Genomic DNA, 19349 nt, shown 5'->3' with positions numbered 1-19349 from the left:
GGCAACTAAAGGAATGGATGCTTCTCAGTGATAGCATCCATTCCTCATCTGACAGACTATATACTTATTTACTTTCTGTCAGTCAAGTAAGTAAATAAGTATATAGTCTGTCAGTTTAGGAATGGATGCTGAGAAGATGACCTTTGAATAAAGATCTGAAGGACAGAAGTCCTGTGGGTAGAAAGTATTTCAGAGAGAAGGGATAACCAGTATGAAAACACTGAGGCAGGAGCATACCTGGGAACTGTAGGAACAGCAAAGGACAGTGTATTGGGGCAGAGTGAGTGAAGGAGAGGTGAGTAGGAGAGAAATTGGAAGGTAAAGACAGTCAGATCATGTAGGGCTCTGTAAGCCATGGAAAGGACTTCTGCTTTAAGTCTAAGTGAGGTGGAACACCAGTAGAGGGTTTTGAGAAATGTGTTGTATGAGTGATCATTTTAACAGGCTCATTCTGGTTGCTAAGTAGTGAATAGACTGTGGAGGGTATAAATGAAAACAGGGTAAAAACAATTGGTAGACTGTTGTAATAATCCAGTTGAGACACTATTGTTGCTTTGATCAGCTGTGATGTTGGTAAGAAGTAGTTGGATTTGGGTTATGTTTTAAAGGTAGAATCATGATTTGCTGAAGGGTTGGATGTAGGGTTGATACAGAGTTAAGGATGATTTCAAGCTTTTGGACTGAGAAACTTGAATGATGAAGTGGAGATAGAGAATATAGAGGTGGAGGGAATATCAGACCTGAGTATTGCATATATTTGATTTAAGATGCCTATTAGCTATCCAACTGGAAATGTCAAAGAGGCAGTTGAATATACAAGTCAAGATTTCAGGAGAGCAATCTGGACTGGAGAGAGAAAATCGTGAGTCATGGTGGTTTGTAAAGTCATGCAAGTGGTGAAATTATTTAAAAAGCGAATGTAGATAGAAAATAAAAAGATCCACTCCTGAAGTACCTTAATGTGTACAAGTCAAGAAGATGAAGAAGAACCTGCAAAAAAGACTGAGAAGGAAACAGTGAAATAGGAAATCTAATTTATTTAATTTGGCAAATAGGATATTATTGATGGACTTACCAAAATCAGTGTTAGCAGAGTGGTAGGAATGTAAGCCAAAAATCAGTGGGCTTACATTTTAAATTGGAGATGAAGCTGAACCAGTGACTATATATTCATATGTATCAACCAAATTTGTTGGTGAACAAAAGCCGGAAGATGATAGATCACTCAGGATGAGGTACAATTAAGACATATTGTTTCTTGGAATGGGGGAGGCAAACATTTTTATAGGCAGAAGGGACTAAAAATGTGGAATACATGGAAAATGTTGCCTAGCCGATGTGGAAAAGGACATTTTCAGAGCACCCTGTGTCTTGGTTTCAAATGATAGAAGAACATAGTTTCCACGCAGGATGATGGAGCTGCCATAATTTGATGTAGAAAGACTTCTAGGGGTTTCCATCTACTCATAGTGAAAGCAGAAGTCTTTTCTACTGAAACAGTGGGAACAATAACAAGGATTGATTAAAACATCAATGATTTTGAGGATAAAGGAAAAATAATTTTGTTTGTTTGTTCGTTTAACAAACCATTATTGACCATTGACCATGTCCTATGTGTGATTTTAGGTACTGGAAATTTGGAGTGAGCCAAATAGATACGTTTAATATTGCCCTAATGTGCCTTATGTTCTAGTAAAGGGTAGAGGAGTATGTATCTGAAAGCTCTGTTCTGAGTGGAGGAGGCAGCAAGATTGCCTCTTGACAGGGTGATAAATGGGCTCAGATTGACTTCTGAGGACTGTAATAATGTTATTTGTTGAGGGGCTATCAGCAAAGAGCCCAGAAGAGACTGGGGCCACATACTTGCTCAGGCAACTTGGTATGCAGAATTTCACTTTCAGTGCTTCACAGCCTGAAAAAAGGTATGAAGAAAGTAGATGGCCTGATGGGACAGGATTGGGACTTGTAAGGAATATAGAAGCCTGACAGACCAATATCCAATGTGATTTATATTTCATTTTATTTAATTATAATTCACAATTTAAATAACCTAATTCTAAAGAAAATGTATTAGAAAATGTTAGTACTGTTTGTTTAATTGAAATTTAAGAATTCATGGGGAATAGTCAAAAATATACAGTGGTAAGTTAAACTCTTATTTTCTACTTCTTGCTAGCAAGTAACCTAAAATAATTATGTCTATGGTTCTTCTGATCAGCTGTGATGTTGGTAAGAAGTAGCTGAATCTGGGTAGTAGTTTGAAGGTAGAATCATGTTTTGCTCAAGTGTTGGAGGCAGGGTTGAGACAGAGGTAAGGATGATTTGAAGCTTTTGGACTAAGAAACTTAAATGATGAAGTTGAAGATAGAGAATATGGGGGTACCTTTCTGAATAATACCGTTCTGATTAACAATCCTCTAAATTTTCTATGCAAGAAAATGATAATTCATCTTCCAATTTGAAGTTTTTACTATATTAGTGTAGCCTAGCCTACTATTTTTATTCTACTGAAATATTTTAGCTTGAATTATATATGAGGACATAACCAGTATAGCAAGGGGTTCAGGACATTAGTGTTTATTTCTGGAATATGAGCTCTCTGACATCAATCCTATGTCAAGGTAGATTGGCACTACTCTAGCTGTGGTAAAAACATATGTTTAAGCTCATTTATTTGTTTTCCTAATTTAATGAATCTTCATTCTAATTTTTTTAAATAGCATATTTATTTTTTTATTTTACTTTAGGTGCATACTATTTCTGGCATTTCTCCCCATGTTATCCCTCCTCATCCTCCCCACCCCCTGCTTTCTCTCCCCTACCCCGCCAACTGCCCCCAGTGTGTGATGCTCCTCTCCTTGAGTCCACCTGTTCTCATTGTTCAACACCCACCTATGAGTGAGAACATGAGGTGTTTGGCTTTCTGTTCTTGTGTCAGTTTGCTGAAATGATGGTTTCCAGATTCATCCAAGTCCATACAAAGGACACAAACTCATCATTTTTTATGGCTGCATAGTATTCCATGGTGTATATATACCACATTTTCTTTGTCCAGTCTGTCATTGATGGGCATTTGAGTTGGTTCCAGGTCTTTGCTATTGTACACAGGGCTGCAATGAACATATGTGTACATGTCTCTTTGTAGTAGAACAATTTATAGTTCTTTGGGTATATACCCAGTAATGGAATTGCTGGGTCAAATGGAATTTCTATTTCTAGATCCTTGAGAAATCACCACACTGTCTTCCACAATGGTTGAACTAATTTACACTCTCACCAACTGTGTAAGAGTGTTCCTATTTTTCCACATCCTCTCCAGCATCTGTTGTCTCCATATATTTTAATGATCACCATTCTAACTGGTGTGAGATAGTATCCCAATGTGGTTTTGATTTGCATTTCTCTAATGACTAGTGATGATGAGCATTTTTTCATATGTTTGTTGGCCTCATAAATGTCTTCTTTTGAAAAGTGTCTGTTCATATCCTTCGCCCACTTTTGAACGGGGTTGTTTGTTTTTTTCTTGTATATCTGTTTTAGTTCTTTGTAGAGTCTGGATATTAGCCCTTTGTTAGATGGGTAGACTGCAAAAATTTTTTCCCATTCTGTTGGTTGCCAGTTTGCTCTAATCATGGTTTCTTTTGCTGTACAGAAGCTCTGAATTTTTATTAGATCCCATTTGTCTATCTTCGCTTTTATTGTCATTGCTTTTGGTGTTTTAGTCATGAAGTCCTTGCCTATGCCTATGTCCTGGATGGTTTTGCCTATGTTTTCTTCTAGTGTTTTTATGGTGCTAGGTTTTATGTTTAAATCTTTAATCCATCTGGAGTTAATTTTAGTGTAAGGTGACAGGAAGGGGTCCAGTTTCTGCTTTCTGCAAATGGCTAGCCAGTTTTCCCAACACCATTTAGTAAACATGGAGTCGTTTCCCCATTGCTTTTTTTTGTGTGAGGTTTGTCAAAGATCAGATGGTTGTAGATGTGTAGTGTTGCTTCTGGGGCCTCTGTTCTGTTCCATTGGTCTATGTCTCTGTTTTGGTACAAGTACCATGCTGTTTTGATTACTGTAGACTTGTAGTATAGTTTGAAGTCTGGCAGTGTGATGCCTCTGACTTTGTTCTTTTTGCTTAGGATTGTCTTGGCTATGTGGGCTCTCTTTTGATTCCATATGAAGTTTAAAGTGGTTTTTTCCAGTTCTGTGAAGAAAGTCATTGGTAGCTTGATGGGGATAGTGTTGAATCTATAGATTACTTTGGGCAGTATGGCCATTTTCATGATATTAATTCTTCCTAACCATGAGCATGGAATGTTTCTCCATCTGTTTGTGTCCTCTCTGATTTCGTTAGGCAATGGTTTGTAGTTCTCCTTGAAGAGGTCCTTTACATCCTTTGTTAGTTGTATTCCTAGGTATTTTATTCTCTCTGTAGCAATTGTGAATGGGAGTTTGCTCTTGATTTGGCTCACTGTTTGTCTGTTATTGGTATATAGGAATGCTTGTGTATATAGGAATGCTTGGTATATAGGAATGCTTTCTACACGTTGCTTTTGTATCCTGAGACTTTCCTAAAGTTGCTTATCAGTTTGAGACGATGGGGTCTTCTAGATATACGATCATGTCACCTGCATATAGAGACAGTTTGACTTCCTCCTTTCCTAACTGAATACCCTTTATTTCTTTTTCTTACCTGATTGCTCTGGCCAGAACTTCCAATACTATATTGAATAGGAGTCGTGAGAGAGGGCATCCTTGTCTAGTGCCTGAATTCTTCCAGCTTTTGCCAGTTAAGTATAATATTGGCTGTAGGTTTGTCATATATAGCTTTTATCATTTTATGACATGTTCTGTCGATACCTAGTTTATTGAGAGTTTTTAGCATGAAGGGCTGTTGTATTTTGTCGAAAGCCTTCTCTGCATCTATTGAGATAGTCATGTGGTTTTTGTCTTTGGTTCCATTTATGTGATGGATTACATTTATGGGTTTGTGTATGTTGAACCAGCCTTGCATCCCTGGGATGAAGCCTACTTAATTGTGATGGATAAGCTTCTTGATGTGCTGTTGCAATCTGTTTGCCAGTATTTTATTGAAGATTTTTGAGTCGATGTTCATCATGGCTATTGGCCTGAAGTTTTCTTTTTTAGTTGAGTCTCTGCCTGGTTTTGGTATCAGATGATGTTGATCTTATAAAATGAGTTAGGGAGGATTCCCTCCTTTTGTATTGTTTGATACAGGTTTAGAAGGCATGGAACCAGCTCCTCTTTGTATGTCTGGTAGAATTTGGCTGTGAACCCTTCTGGACCTGGACTTTTTTTGGATGGTAGGCTATTGATTGCTGCCTCTACTTCAGCCCTTGTTATTGGTCTATTCAGGGTTTCAATTTCCTCCTGGTTTAGTCTTGGTAGAGTACAAATGCCTAGGAATTTATCCATTTCTTCCTGGTTTACTGGCTTATGTGCATAGAGCTGTTTGTAGTAAACTGTGATGGTAGTTTGTATTTCTGTGGGATCAGTGATGATATCCCCTTTATCATTTTTCATTGTCTCTATTTGATTCTTCTCCCTTTTCTTTTTTATTAATCTGGCTAGCGGTCTATTTTGTTGATCTTTTAAAAAAACCAGTTCCTGGATTTATTGATTTTTTTGAAGGGTTTTTTGTGTCTCGGTCTCCCTCAGTTCTGCTCTGATCTTAGTTATTTCTTGTCTTCTGCTAGCTTTTGAGTTTTTTTGATCTTCCTCCTCTAGCTCGTTCAATTTTGATGATAGGGTGTCAATTTTAGATCTTTCTTTGTTTCTCATGTGGGCATTTATTGCTATAAATTTCCCTCTTGACACTGTTTTAAAGGTGTCCCAGAGATTCTGGTAAGTTGTGTCTTCATTCTGATTGGTTTCAAAGACCCTCTTTATTTCTGCTTTTATTTCATTGTTTATCCAGTTGACGCTCAGAAGCAAGTTATTCAAGTGGTTGTGCGGGTTTGAGTGTGTTTCTTAATCCTGAGTTCTAGTGTGATTGCTCTGTGGTCTGACAGACTGTTTGTTATGATTTCTGTTCTTTTGCATTTGCTGAGGAGTGATTTGCTTCCAATGATGTGGTCAATTTTAGAGTAAGTGCAATGTGGTGCTGAGAAAAATGTATATTCTGTGGATTTGGGGTGGAGTATTCTGTATATGTCTATTAGGTCTGCTTGGTCCAGCTCTGCATTCAAGTCCTGGATATCGTTGTTAATTTTCTGTCTTGTTGATCTGTCTAATATTGACAGTGGAGTGTTGAAGTCTCCCACTATATTGTGTGGGAATCTAAATCTTGTTTTAGATCATTAAGAACTTGCTTTATGTATCTGGGTGCTCCTGTATTGGGTGTGTATATATTTAGGATAGTTAGCTCTTCTTGTTGGATTGATTCGTTTACCATTATGTAGTGTCCTTCTTTGTCTCTTTTGATCTTTGTTGGTTTGAAGTCCATTTTTCCAGCGATTAGGATTGCAACCCCTGCTTTTTTTTTTGTTTTCCATTTGCTTGGTAAATCTTCTTCCATCCCTTTATTTTGAGTCTGTGTGTGTCTTTGTATGTGAGATGGGTTTCCTGAATACAGCACACTGATGGGTCTTGACTTTTTATCCAATTTGCCAGTCTGTGTCTTTCGATTGGGGCATTTAGGCCATTACGTTCAATGTTAATATTGTTATGTGTGAATTTAATCCTGCCATTTTTTTTACCTGCTGGTTTTCTTTCCCATTAGTTGACTCATTTTCTTCATTGCATTTTTGGTCTTTGCCAACTGGTTTGCTTTTGCAGTAACTGGTACTTGTTCCTTTCTGTGCTTAATGTTTCTTTCAGGAGCTCTTGTAGGGCAGGTCTGGTGGTGACGAAATCTCTTAGTAATTGCTTGTCCATAAAGGATTTTATTTCTCCTTCACATATGCAGCTTAGTTTGGCTGGATATGAGATTCTGGGTTGAAAGTTCTTTTCTTTAAGGATGTTGAATATTGGCCCCCACTCTCTTCTGGCTTGTAGGGTTTCTGCCGAGAGCTCTGCTGTGAATATGATTGGCTTCCCTCTGTGGGTGACCTGACCTTTCTCCCTGGCTGCCCTTAGCATTTTTTCCTTCATTTCAACCCTGGTGAATCTGACGATTGTGTGCCTTGGGATTGCTCTTCTTGAGGAATATCTTTGTGGAATTCTCTGTATTTCTTGAATTTGAATGAAGAAATACAGTTCTCTGTATTTCTTCCCTAGCCTTGCTTGGCTTGGGAAGTTCTCCTGGAGAATATCCTGGAGTGTGTTTTCCAGCTTGGATTCATTCTGCCCATCATATTCAGGTACACCAATGAAGCGTAGAATAGGTTTTTTCACATAATCCCATATTTCTTGGAGTCTTTGTTCATTTATTTTCACTCTTTTTTCTCCTGTCTTGCCTTCTCTTTTTATTTAATTGAGTTGATCTTCAATCTCTGATATCCTTTTTTCTGCCTGATCGATTCGGCTATTAAAACTTGTGTTTGCTTCACGTAGTTCTCCTGCTGTGTTTTTCAACTCCATCAAGTCGTTTATATTCTTCTCTAAGCTGGTTATTCTGGTTAGCATTTCATCTAACCTTTTTTCAAGGTTTTTGGTTTTTTTGCATTGAATTAGAACGTGTTCCTTTAGCTCAGAAAAGTTTGTTATTATCCACCTTCTGAAGCCCGTTTCTGTCAATTCATTGCACTCCTTCATGGTCATGTTGTGTTCCCGTGTTGTTGAGGAGTTGTGATCCCTTGAAGAAGAGGTGTTATGGTCTTTGCTGGTTTCATATATTTTGTGCTGGTTTTTTCCCATCTTTGTGGATTTACCTGGCTGTGGTCTCATGGAGTTGCTTGATGAGGTCGCTTGTCTGCTTGTTGAGGTGCTACTGGGTTTCTAGGGACTCCTTCAGGTTCTAGGGAAGATTCCTGTTTCTTTTTTGTTTACACTGGGGGTTTAGGCCCACCTCTTCCGCTGACCTGGCGGCACTGCTGGGTAGTCAAGAACACAGTCCCGTTGCTATGTAGGCTTCCTGTGTTTTTTGTTAAGACATGTAGCCCAGTCCCACCCCTCTAATGGTGGGTTGTGCCCTTCCTCCACTGGCCTGGATCATTCAGGTTCAGCTCAGACTGTGGCACTGGCTGTGCAACCCACTAGAGTCAGAGCTTCAGCCCTCTGGGGTTTGTGGGGGAGGGTTGGACCCGCCCAGCTGCACCCAGCTGTCTCCCCGTTTCAGCTTCCTGTCTCTCTGGTCTTGGGGTAAGGGCCCACCCAGCTGCTCCTGCATATGGCTCCCTCTCTCTCTGGGCAGGGGGAGGGGTCGATAGCTTGGTCTGCAGGCTCTCCCAGCCGCCTTTTGGGCTTATGCATCTGTTTAGGTCTGTGCGCCAATCCAGAACACTGTCCTGAATTATTATTCAACTCCATGCCTGTAATTCCCGGCACTTGACTGGCAAAGATCCCCTGTTCTGTGTATTGCTGAGGCTTTGGGGGAAGCGATGTATCTGGACTGGAATGCCAGAGGAGGAGCCTCCAACTCGCTGGTCAGATGCATTTTCTGGGTGAAGCAGCACCCCTCCCTGCCTCCTTTTGCCTTGGGTGGGGTTTGCTCACTGTTGGACCAGACTGGTTGAAATGCACCTGGTACCTCAGTTGGAGCTAGGAGATCTCTGGATTTCTGCATTTCTCTCACTGGGTGTTGTGCACTGGAGTTTTGTCTATTCAGCCATCTTGGAGAGTCCCTCTAATTTTTTTTTTTTGAGACAGAGTCTCACTCTGTCACCAATGCTGGAGTGCAGGGGCACATCTTGGCTCACTGCAACCTCTTCTTCCCAGGTTCAAGTGACTCTCCTGCCTCAGCCTCCTGAGCAGCTGGGACTACAGGCATGCACAACCATGCCTGGCTAATTTTTGTATTTTTGGTGGAGATGGAGTTTCACCATGTTGGCCAGGCTGGTCTTGAACTCCTGACCTCAAATGATCTGCCCACCTCTGCCTCCCGAAGTGCTGGGATTACAGGCATGAGCCACTGTGGCAAGCCATTGGTTCTAAATTCTAATGAATTTAATTACTTGGGTAGGCCTTACTTCTTTCCTATTGAGTCCTTCTTAAAATACAGTGGAACTTTTATTTTCATGAAATTAAGATGTCAATAATTGCTATTTGTCTACAACATGGAAGCAATTCTTGTCCAGTTATGTAACACTAGGGGGATTTGCATATATAAATTGTATGACATATAGAACTTTTTAATGGTAGTACAAATACACAGTTTTTTTTGGGTTTGGGGAAAGGAATTAGTGATTGTCTTGAGTACTATGACATCAAAATGAGGACTTGAACTGGGCTGTTATGTTTAGAATGTTGAGGTTGAACATGATTTCCTTCCTCCCAAATCTGTTTTCTGGAGTTCTTTCATTCTGCTGAATACATGATGATCTATTATTTCATTGAGTTTCAACTCTTTCGCTATAGTAATAATGTTCCAAAACTAGTGTAGGACTTTTGGGGGTAACTTCTGACTATTTAATAGTAAAAATAAATTCAGTTTTTTATATTAAACATGTGGCTATAAGTAGGGCATAGAACTTAATTATCAATTTATTCTCATCTTTCACATACTTATCTGTATTCTTTGTACACAGTTTTGATGTAACTACCTGGAATGTGGTGGTATAGTCAGTGTTAGAACATTGACAGTTGGGCCACATCAAGAATCAATGGTCCTAGCCTTTTTTTCTTTTTTTTTTTTTTTGAGATGGAGTTTTTGTTTTTGCCCATGCTGTAGTGCAGCCGCGTGATCTCGACTCACCGCAAACTCCGCCTCTAGGCTCAAGGGATTCTCGTGCCTAAGCCTCCTGAGTAGCTAGGACTATAGCTGTGCACCACCATGCCTGGCTAATTTTTGTATTTTTAGTAGACAGGATTTCACTATGTTGACCAGGTTCGTCACCAAATCCTGACCTCAGGTGATCCACCTGCCTTCGCCTCCCAAAGTGCTGGGATTACAGGCATGAGTCACTGTGCCTGGTGGTTCTAGCCTTTTAAATCCAGGTTGACAAATATTGAGACCCCTACAGTGTGGAAGGCACTGTACCATATGCTGTGGAAAATTGTTATAATAATTTTAATTAGTTAAGCTATTTACATAGTGTACAGCAGAATGATGTCCAAGAAATTCTGTTTTCATGAATTTCAGATAACACATTAGCTTTGATTGATTTCAAGAATAAACTGATAGGGCCTTGTTTTATTTCAGCATGTTTTGAAGGGTCTCATTATCTCTTTCTAGGAAGTTGATTATGAAGAAATGTAAGCTATGAACTTCAACCAGGTCAGGAACTCAGCAATTCCATTTCTTGTCATTTAGCAAATTTTAGGGATTATTTTATATCATCTTTAATAATTGGTATAAGTAGAATGGTATTAGTACAAATAGAAAAAAATTCTCATTAAGTTTTTTTAACCTCTACTTTTATATAATAATATAAAATGGATTTCAGTTGTAATTAAGGTGTAATCTTTCAGATAGCCAATGTTAATGCTAAAATGAAAAGTAAATTACATGATTTTCTTGTAATTTTACAGCGCTTTGAACTTCAAGATTCAGGAAGCTCTCTACATCCTAAAGAAATTGTAAGAGTAGAGAAGATGACAGAAAACCATGTCTCCCAAGCTTCTGTGACCATCCGGATTGCAGATAAAGAGGTGACCATTAAGGTAATGAAACACAGGTTTATTCTTTCTAAGCTGTACCTTGTTCTGCTTGTTTCTGTGACCTAAATTGGGTTTATGATCCCTTATAAGCCTTCTTTCTTGATAATACTGCTTCTGTCTGTATCCATATGTCTATGTCTCCAGAGTCATGTGTGCTTACACACTGGAAAAGTTCAGGAGAAACATAGGGAAAGCCTTTCATCAAAAATCCAAAGTTGACCTCTGGGAAAATCAAGTCAAGGGTTGATTAATAACAGCTTTTTTTTTTTTTACCATGAGTCCTTGTTAAGAAATAGTGTTTTGAAACATATTTTACCTGATAGAGAGCCCTGTTTTCAAGTAAAATCTTTCTTAGCTATGTGAAACAGTTTAAAGAGGACCTGCTCTGGTTGACTGGTTTTTAGAAGAGGGAAATAATATTTGGCCATAGAGCTCCATCTGCATGTACACGTTATATATATATATCAGCTCCATTCCATCTCTATATATATATGGATACATATACACACATTTTATGGAGGCTCACTGTATTGCCCAGGCTTGTTTTGAATTCCTGAGCTCAAACAATACTCCTGCCTCAGCTCCTGAGAAGCTGGGACTACAGGTGCATGCCACTGTGCCCAGCTCATGAAAAACTTTTTCATTTTAATATTTGATATTAATATTAATTCATGTTACTGTACTTATTCATTCAATTGAATATTGATTATGTCTACCATGGGCTAGGTTCACATTATGATTTTACTGTATACTACTCACTGTATTTGTCTCTTTGCATATATTATGTGATTTAAATCCCCCAAGATCCATGAAGGTAAGTTTTATTATCTCCATTTTGTAGAGTAGAAAACTGCGATGTCAAGAGGTTAATTGATTCATCCAGAGTCACCAGCTCGGAGATGGCACAGCTGGGTTTCTAGACAGGAACTCTTTCCCTCTGTACTCTCTGTTTTATTCAGATGAATGGCTCATCTAGCTGATAGTTTAGGATAGGGCAGATGAGTTAAGACTGCATTGGAATGACTGGGGATATGGAGAAGGAAGTAATACTGGGATTCAGGAGATGGAATAGGGAAAGCTTCAGAGAGAAGGTGAAGCTTGAGCTAACCCTGGAAGAATAACATAGAATTTTTCCAGTGGCTCAGGAGTGGACAAGACATTTTTGGCAGTTTAAACAATATGTTCAGAAGCATGAGCTGTGAGCAAGGCTTCATTATTTGCTTCCCTTTGGTAACAGCTTTTTAACCTCATTGTCTCTTCCAGTTAGCTTTCCATGATAAATTCCAGGATAAATTCTTAAATGCAAGTCTGATCTTATCGCTTCCAAACTTAAAATTCTTTGGTTCATGTGGTACATAATATGATTCAGCCCAGAGTCCTCAGCAGAGCACGTTCCTTGGGAACTAATAGGGACGAATAAAAAATAAAAGGAGAAGTAGGTGGAAAAGATGGGAAGAGAGAATTTGTGAACAGATGCCTCTGAGTGGTAAATTAAGATAAACCTGAAAAGGATTTATGGACTTTTAGAAATCAGAAGGTCATTGGTGACTTTAGAGATTTCAATGAACTAACTTTAAATTCTGTGCTTACAACTAGAATTTGGGGAAAAAATTATTTTCCAGTAGTGACATCTTTATAATAAGTTATAAACAGCATTAAGATGATGTGATGTTTTTGAATATGTCGGGCAGCATGTCCTTTAATTTTAGAGAAATAATTGATTTGGAAGTTTTCTAATAATGATCATCAGATCTGTGAAATGAAAAAATAGTTGCTGCTCTATTGAAATATCAAAAACAGTAAAGAATTAAATTGAGCAAGCTATTAGTTGGGGACTTTTAAGTGGCAGTTATATGTTTTAAGTTACTGATATTTTGAGAAAAACATATGCATGTTTTACATGTATACATATATATCTCTGTGTGTGTATGTGTATATATATGTATGTATGTATGTATGTATGTATGTATGTATTTTTAAAGATGGAGTGTCACTCTGTTGACCAGGCTAGAGTGCAGTGACATGATCTCAGCTCACTGCAATCTCTGCCTCCTAGGTTCAAGCTGTTCTCCTACCTCAGCCCCTCAAGTAGTTGGGTGCGCACCACCATTCCCAGCTAATTTTTTTCTATTTTAGTAGAGACGTGGTTTCACCATGTTTGCCAGACTGGTCTGCAACTACTGACCTCAAGTGATCTGCCCACCTTGGCCTCCCAAAGTGTTGGGATTGCAAACGTGAACCACCGTGCCTGGCCATGTTATATTGACCTCTCTTTAATTATAGGTGCCAGCTGGGACCAGGCCATTAAGTCAACCTTGTGCATCGGACCGTTTCATACAGACTTTGAGCCATAAGCAGCTACAGGCTGAAATGATGCAGTCTCACATGGTTAAGGATATATGTTTAATTGGAGGAAAGGTAAGAATGACGTCTCACTGCAGACTTTTAGTTTCCTAGCTTTTGGTTATTTTGACTTACCCCTTGAATAATTGTGTTTCCATTTGTAGGGTTGTGGAAAAACAGTGATTGCTAAGAACTTTGCTGATACCTTAGGATACAACATAGAACCTATTATGCTCTATCAGGTACAGTGTTCATTTTTAGCAGCACTTGGACTGTAAGTATATATGCTTAGCCTATCAGCAGAATTTATAGATATCTTCTTGTTATGACCTTTTTATTATGTAGGTAAAGAACCGAAACAGTAATCAAATTATTCAAATTAAGGTGCAATTATAATTATTTGGAGCTTTTGAAAGTACATTCTAGGATATCTGACATGTACAACATACCAGGGGCTGTTTTTCAAGAGATATTTATTTTCCAGAAGTCTGGAAGGGTAAGGAGAAAGGAGGAGTGAAAAGAGGTTGATTAATAGTTATAAAAATACAGTACAAAAATCACTAGCATTTTTGTACACCAGTATCATCTAAATTGAAAGCCAAATCAAGAGCACAATCCCATTTACAACAGCCACAGAAAGAATAAAAATGCTGTCTCGGTTACTGTGGCTTTGTTTGACGTCAGGTAGTGTGATGCCTCAGGTTTTGTTGTTTTTGCTAAGGATTGCATGGCGAGTCAGGCTGTTTTTTGAATCTACATGAATTTTAGAATAGTTTTTTCTAATTCTGTGAAAACTGGTGTTGGTAGTTTCATAGGAATAGCATTGAATCCGTAAATCGCTTTGGGCATAATGGCCATTTTAACAACCATAATTCTCAGGAGCACAGAATGTTTTTTCATTTGTTTGTGTAATCTCTGATTTCTTTCAGCAGTGTTTTATAATTTTTGTTGTAGAGAAAATTAATTCCTTAGGTAGCTGTATTCCTAGATATTTTATTCTTTCTGTGACTGTTGTAAATGGGGTTATGTTCTTGATTTGGCTTTCAGTTTGGATGTTATTAGTGTATAGAAGTGCTACTGATTTTTGTACATTGACTTTGTATCCTGAAACTTTAGTCACTTAACACATTTAGCAGCCTTTTGGTGGAGTCTGTGGGGATTTTTAGATATAGAAACATATCATCTGTGAAGAGAGATAGCTTGACTCCCCCTTTTCCTATTTTTATTTCTTTGTCTTTCCTGATTGCTCTGGCTAGGACTTCTAGTTCTATGCTGAATAGGAATGGTGAAAGTGGACATCCTTATCTTATTCCAGTTGTTAAGGAGAATGCTTCCAGCATTTTTCTGTTCAGTATGATGTTGGCTGTGGTCCTTACCCATGTTCTAATTGAGCTTTTATTATTTTTTTTTAATTGACTTTTTGTTGTTGAGTTGTAGAAGTCTTTTAATGTATTCTGGGTGTAGATTGCATTCTCCACATATATGATTTTCAAACATTTAAATTCATTCTGTGGGTTTTCTTTTCACCATTTTAATAATAAGATTTTATACATCTTTTGATGTACGAAAATTTTTAATTTTGGTAAAGTCCAATTTATCATTTTTCTTTTGTTGCCTGTGTTGGTGTTACAATTAAGAATTTATCGTAACGTCCAATGTCGTGAATTTTCCCCTATGTTTTCCTCCTAGCATTTTACAGTTTTAGGTCTTACTTTTAGGTATCTGATTCTTTCTGAATTAATTTTTGTATATAATGTAAGATAAGGGTTAAGCTTCGATTTTTTGAATGTGAATATCTGGTTTTTTCAGCACCAATGTTGAAAAGACTCTACTTTCCCCATTGGATGGCCTTAGCACTCTTATTAAAAATCATTTGACCATATTTGCAAGGATTTACTTCTGGTCTCTCTGTTCTATTCCATTGGCCCATATGTCTGTCCTTATGCAAGCATCACACTGTTTTGATTGTGGTAGTTTTATAGTAAATTTTGGAATCAAAGTATACAACTTCCAAATTTGTTCTTCCTTTCCAGGATTATTTTCGATATTCGGAGTCCCTTGAGATTCCATATGAATTTTAGGATGGGTTTTTCTATTACTTTGAAAAAAAAAAGCCATTGAGATTTCGATAGACATTGTATTTAATCTGTAGATCACTCTGAGTAGTACTGTCATCTTAATAAGCAAAATCTTCCAATCCATGAACATGAATGTTTTTTCATTTATTTATGTCTTCTTTAATTTCTTTCAGCAACGTTTTATAGTTTTCAATGTACAAGTCTTTTTTCTCTACAAAATTTTGGTGGGTTTTTTGAATAGATTATTTTGGTGGGTTTACATGTTGTGTACAATATGGTGATAAGGGAAAACTACAGCTGGTGTGCATATAGAATGAATTTTTGTCTTTTTTTTTAAATACACCATGAAATACTATACAGAAATAAAAAATGATGAGTTTGTGTCCTTCGTAGAGACATGGATGAATCTGGAAACCATAATTATCAGCAAACTCACACAAGAACAGAAAATCATGCACCACATGTTCTCACTCATAGGCCAGTGTTGAACAATGAGAACACATGGACACAGGGAGGGGAGCATCACACACTGGGGTCTGTTGGGGGGGGGCAAGAGAGGGACAGCAGCGGGGTGGGGAGGTTGCGGTGGGATAACATGGGGAAAAATGCCAGATGTAGGTGGCAGGGAGATGGAGGCAGCAAACCACATTGCCATGTATGTTACCTATGCAACAATACTGCATGATCTGCATATGTACCCCAGAATCTAAAATACAATAAAACAAAAAAACAACAAAAAAATAATGATCACATCTGAGACGTTTTTATCCTGCTAATTTTTAAATCTGTATGTCAGTAGTTGGCTGCTTATGATAGCTTATTAGTTATAACAAAAGAGTCTCTTTTTATTCTTTGAATGACTTTGGAAGTAAATGTGATACTATTTACTTACATTTTAGGACAAGTTTTGTGTTTTTTTTTTTGTTGTTTTACTTTTTAATTGTTTCTGACACTAAATATATTCGTATTTAAAATATTCTTTTATTCTGAAAAACAACATTTAAACCAGTTAGTTGTTGTGACCTTAGATCATAGAAAATTTTGCTAGTTGCTCTTATTTCACATGATTCTATTGAGATTCCTTTCCTCCTGCTTTAAGATATTTTATGCCTATTGATTGAATTGGCCAGAGTTTAGAAGGAAGTGGAACTACATGTTACCAGTAACTTTTGGGCTACAAGTAGAAGAATCTATTGTAAATATATACATGAGAATTCTCTTTAAATAATTCTCTTTATTAATTTTTTTTCTTTTTTCTGGGTAATTTAATTCAGTCAGAGCACCAAGGTGCTATTTAGGATTTTGAGTTCCTTGAAAATAGTTTTGAAAACAAAAGAGAAAATATCCCATCTTTGTATAAAACTATGGGGGATTCACATCTCTATTATTTTGTATAGTTTTCATTGTCATATTTCAAGAAAGACAGGTAAAGGTAGGTAGGTAAGAAAGTAGGTAAAGGTAGTTAAAGTAATTAATGGATTAAAGAACTTAAAATGTTCAAATATTTACTAAGGATCTCTGTAATCTTAAAAGATGAACTCTGTGAAGGAGCATATGATCCAAGTTTATGAAATTGCAAAGGATATGAGTTAAAGTGAAGACATTTAGACTAGTGGAATACCCTGAGTCTTGAAAGAGAAACATATAGATAACAGAAAATAAATTTCCACCTTTTATAGCGGGTGGCATGTTTTAGAACCCACAGAAAAGAAATTTTGCATTGAGTTTTTATAAATTGATTCTGGGACTACTGGATTTTTTAAGGGAAATAAGGATATTTGTGAGGATATATCTATTTCTAACTTAATTTATGGAAGATACCACGAAGGACACCCTGTCTTCCTCCATAATCACTTCTCTTGGTGCCTTTGTCAGAGATTAAAAGATAGATGGTAGGCTCAGTATGCTGGTTCATATGTTCATACCCTTCCATAGCTCACAGCAGAAATGATCTGAATGTGTACTTTATCATTTCACCAACCCGTTCACCATCAGCCTTCTGATTTCCAGTGAAAATGCTTTTCTACCAACAATAGGGGATGCCCCCCTCCAGAATCATTAATATATTTTGTAAAACAAGTTAATGTTTATTCTAAATATCTTAGATTTTAGATATTTAGGTCATAGCATAGTTTACCTTTTTCATGTGCCATTGCTTTGAAATCATATGGAGAAAATCTTGAAGAAAAAATATTTCTTTCCTTTTTGATTCCACCTTCATTTGCTATTAGTGTTATTTATATAATTATGTATGGTATGAATATTTTCTTCACATTAAAATAAAAACTCTCATTCTAATGAAAACTGGAAATGTATGTGTCATCAGTTTTTCCAAACAGTGCTGTTTCTGTATGAGGTTTTTGTAGTCAGTTTTATACAGTATGTTTGAGCTTTGAAATTTATGTTCACTTCATGCTGCTGTCCTTTAAAAGATGAACCAAACAAAAGAGTATGTGTATATCTAATAATTCAGATCTCATAGCTACACTGGAAGGCCTCCCAAAGTATCGTGCCATTGAGGATGCTATCTTGATATGTAAAAGAATTAGTTTAGGAATCTGAGAACAGATTTTCTCATATATTTTTAGAGAGTGACAATAAACTCACCAAAACATTATTTTAATTTTTGTTTTGTTTTGTTTTCTGTTCAGTTTGTTAATGGATGGATGAATAAGTGTAGGAAGATGCTTCTGTTAAAGTTGATGGCAGGCCTTTCTATTTCTTGATACTCTTTGGAGTTACAAACTGGGTGTCTTCTAGTTTCTGTCACAGAATAAGGTCATTTAGTCATGTCTTATTAATCTAATCTCTGAAAAATACGGATGATGATAATTGAAAGGCACATACATTTTCCATAAAAATATTTACCCGTCCTTTGTACATATCCTGTTAACCTTTTAGATGTCCAACAAGGATTGGGTAAACAATAGAGATAAGCAAATTAAGCACATATGCTGAAAACTCCTTTTCTTTTCCCATTCTGCTTTTCAGCTCATTAATCTTTAGAGAAAATGTTTAGAGAAAAGAGGTTCCTGGAAGTACATACTTTATAAAGGGATAGAGAGATATAATAACTAACATATTTTAGAGGTGAATTTGTTTCTTTCACTATATAGCTTCCTTCCATGTAAATAATCAGCTGCTTCTTATTATAGAAAACAAGCCCCTGAGATCAAATATAAAACTTCTCTGGGGGACACACGAATTAATAAACTTAAAGAATGAATTTGGTTTTTATAATAATATAGTACGCATTGATGAAAAAGTTCCAGAGGTTTGATGCAACATAGAGAATGTAGTGGGAACAAGTAGATCCACCATCTGTTTTCCTAGAAAATGTGGAGACTTCCCTGTTATTTGTACATGTGTAAAGCTACACTTAATCTGTGGTTTTTGCCTTATTTTTAGACTTGATTATTTTTAGAACTGCATTTCATATGAATTAAAAGGAAAACAGAGCTTTAACACAGATTTGAGGCAGTACATAAAGTAAGCTTTATAATAGATTATAAAAGTCATAAATCATTTGGCTCAAGCATTAGGTCAGATTCTTCTAACTGATTATTCTTTTTTTAGTGTTGAAGCCAGTGATTTCATAGTGTTGAAGAAATACAAGTTACTCTTTTCTTCACAACCGGATAAGGGCATATTTCCAGATTTCTTTCTACATCATCATAAATACACTAGATCTGAGGACTTTTCCTTCTGATCAAGCACTAGTTAGATTAAACACCAAGTCAAATTTAATCTAAAATTTAAGCGCACATAAGTTTATGGGACTTTTAGTGAAAACAATCATGGTCTAAAGTATATTGAAATCTTAGGATCTTCATTGACTCCTTAGCTAAGTTTTTCTTTCTATAGCTAAACTCAGAAACTCAGACCAAATCCTTTCCCCACTTTTCCATCTAATCTACAATCCCCACTTCTTGTTTATCCAAATATAGTTGAAATATCTTGTCTTGACTTCTTTTATTTTCTGTCCTTTGTTTTTATTGCTCTCTTTCTTGGATTCATTGCTGTGCTCCTTGCCTTTGCCTTGACTTTGTGCTTTTCTCTCATGACAATTTCAAGACATTTGGATTCATTTAAGTGTTTTTTACTTAACCTTGGACATTGGAGGCTGACTTTTTTTTTTGAGGCTGACTTAAAAAAATTTTTTTTTAAGAGACAAGATCTGGCTCGATCACCCAGACAGGAGTGCGTGTAACTCAACCT

At 36.9% G+C, this 19349-nt stretch overlaps 1 protein-coding gene across 5 annotated transcripts in view; it reads left to right on the top strand.

Annotated features, from left to right (window-relative positions):
- VWA8 (von Willebrand factor A domain containing 8) overlaps positions 1 to 19349 on the top strand; it is a 386591-nt gene that overhangs the window by 78853 nt on the left and 288389 nt on the right. For all 5 annotated transcript variants that reach the window (XM_037729667.1, XM_017503777.2, XM_017503778.2 and 2 more), the window contains 3 exons: positions 10582 to 10713; positions 12994 to 13128; positions 13218 to 13295. In XM_037729667.1, coding sequence (XP_037585595.1) covers positions 10582 to 10713; positions 12994 to 13128; positions 13218 to 13295 — 345 coding nt within the window. The remainder of the gene's footprint in view (positions 1 to 10581; positions 10714 to 12993; positions 13129 to 13217; positions 13296 to 19349) is intronic.

This window comes from Cebus imitator, unplaced genomic scaffold (assembly GCF_001604975.1).
Source record: "Cebus imitator isolate Cc_AM_T3 unplaced genomic scaffold, Cebus_imitator-1.0 Scaffold314, whole genome shotgun sequence".
Taxonomy (NCBI): Eukaryota; Metazoa; Chordata; class Mammalia; order Primates; family Cebidae; genus Cebus; species Cebus imitator.
This window is presented reverse-complemented; position numbering and strand designations above follow the sequence as displayed.